Below are 1,795 nucleotides of genomic sequence, written 5' to 3'. Positions count from 1 at the left end.
GGGGGGGTGGGGTGGGGGTGGGGGGGTTCGGTGCACATAACTAGCTGTATATGATGACACAGGAAGTAGGATGATGTTTGGTGGAGTAGGACAGGAAGAGCCGGGAGACCTAACCGGGCTTGTTACGGACGCTTACCTTTCAGGGGGCCAAGCAGGGGGTCTTTGGGGGCCATGGTGTGTTGGTGATCAGAAACCTTCAGCCGGTGTGTTGTCAGTCCGTCAGGAGACCCGGAGTTGATCCACACTTCCGTGTAGCGAACATACCGAAGCTCCCTCTCATTCCTGACACACGGAGAGGGAGGGCAAAACAATTCCTCGTGAAATAAAATAAAATAAAGCCGTTTTCACACGTCTTATCCCGGCGCCATTTTCTTCTGAAATGTCAAAACACTACCGAGAACAGCCGGTACTAATGTATACATTTAAAGACACCGTGTAAAATTTTTTTTTATTATTATTATAATGCCTCTGGTCTTCAGCGACCAGACTAAACCTCGCGGCTAATTTAACGAGCAGGACAAAAGCTAGCTTGTTAGCTTACTTTTCTGTGGCGGGTATCGGAGGAATAAGGGGCTGCCAGGGAGGAAGAAGGGATGAAGACCTCACAGATGGCTGTGGTGAAGGGTTGGTGTGACCCACAGACTCAGGAGGATGCTGACAGAGTGAGATTGACGCGCTCTGGCGACCCCTACAGGAAGCGGCGGGAAGACAGAGAAGAAGAAGGTGAAGAAGGAAACCTTAGCACGAAACAGTAAGCGACAGCTAACTGCACCACTGACTAATTCCTGTAGGTCTGTGACGGTTTTAAACATAACTAGCTTGAATAAAATTCCACCTACCGGCCAGAATAGAAAAACAAAGAAATAAACAAAAAAACACACCATTTGTTGCCCCCGCTTCCGGCCGCGCCTGCGGCGGCATCTAGTGGCTCAGGAGGGGAACTGCAGCTCAGCCCCGAAGGCGGCGGCAGATGAAAGAGCGCGCGCTCTCCTCGTGCCGCAGTTATCAAAGCAGCGCTCCCGAAGGCCGACAGAGCGCCGAATCGGGCTCAGTTCGGCGGAAAAAAAAAACCGGACAACCCGCGCAGAACCATCGGACGAAAGGGAAATTTCTACAACTAAAAAGGTGAGAATTTATCATCCTCTAATACGCAAACGAGACAGCAAGCCGCTGTTTTAGTTGTATGTTGCCACTTTTGTGCTCCCTGCGCAGGTTTTCCTTTACAGCATCAACAGTTTAATGTTGCATTTGGCCTCAGCTTGTTTTGATGGCAGGCAGAGGTTGGACCCGTCGTTCCCAATATAGAAAGTCGCTTTGTTTTTTGTTTTTTGTTTTTCTACTGCAGAGGCACTGATTGTAATCCAGGATTTCCTCTAATCTCCCAGCTCCTTTTGCCACCTGCATGCTCAGGCTCCATCATCCACAAATAAACACAGGAGGAAAGACAGACAGGGACTTACTGCTGCTACCCAGCCCAGACAGCAATTTATTGTTTATTCTGAGCAGCATTGCAGCCACTCACTCTTTGCAATTCACCTAGCCATTCAAACAGCATCATGACATGAAGAGAAATGATCAGTCAGGCGGGTTCCAGATGTAGCTCTTCTTGCCTGAGAATTCAGACATTCCCTGACACGTGTCCTCGGGGTGGCTTGCAAAGTCCACAGCAGCAAACCGTTTCTTTTTTGGCTCAGCTACATTGCAGGGAGAGCAGCAAATCTCCTCGGTGCAACAAACTGATGTACGCAGGGGCGGACTGACTGCTGAATCGACAGCAAGCTGGTCCAAAAAAGCC

General features: G+C 49.6%; 2 protein-coding genes across 3 annotated transcripts in view; one reads left to right on the top strand and one right to left on the bottom strand.

Moving 5' to 3' along the window:
* Window positions 1-688, bottom strand: part of si:ch211-250n8.1 — a gene marked incomplete at its 5' end in the record, with an annotated part of 4,450 nt that extends 3,762 nt beyond the window's left edge. The window contains 2 exon segments of the mRNA XM_037980813.1: window positions 137-282; window positions 542-688. Of these exon segments, the coding sequence (XP_037836741.1) occupies window positions 137-173 (37 nt within the window).
* A 289-nt stretch (window positions 689-977) lies between these two features.
* Window positions 978-1,795, top strand: part of zgc:194990 (uncharacterized protein LOC568410 homolog) — an 8,371-nt gene continuing 7,553 nt past the window's right edge. For both annotated transcript variants that reach the window (XM_017416137.3, XM_037980811.1), the window contains exon 1: window positions 978-1,125. The gene's annotated coding sequence lies outside the window, so the exon portion shown is untranslated. The remainder of the gene's footprint in view (window positions 1,126-1,795) is intronic.

The sequence above is a fragment of the Kryptolebias marmoratus genome, linkage group LG17 (assembly GCF_001649575.2).
Source record: "Kryptolebias marmoratus isolate JLee-2015 linkage group LG17, ASM164957v2, whole genome shotgun sequence".
In the NCBI taxonomy this organism is placed as follows: Eukaryota; Metazoa; Chordata; class Actinopteri; order Cyprinodontiformes; family Rivulidae; genus Kryptolebias; species Kryptolebias marmoratus.
This window is presented reverse-complemented; position numbering and strand designations above follow the sequence as displayed.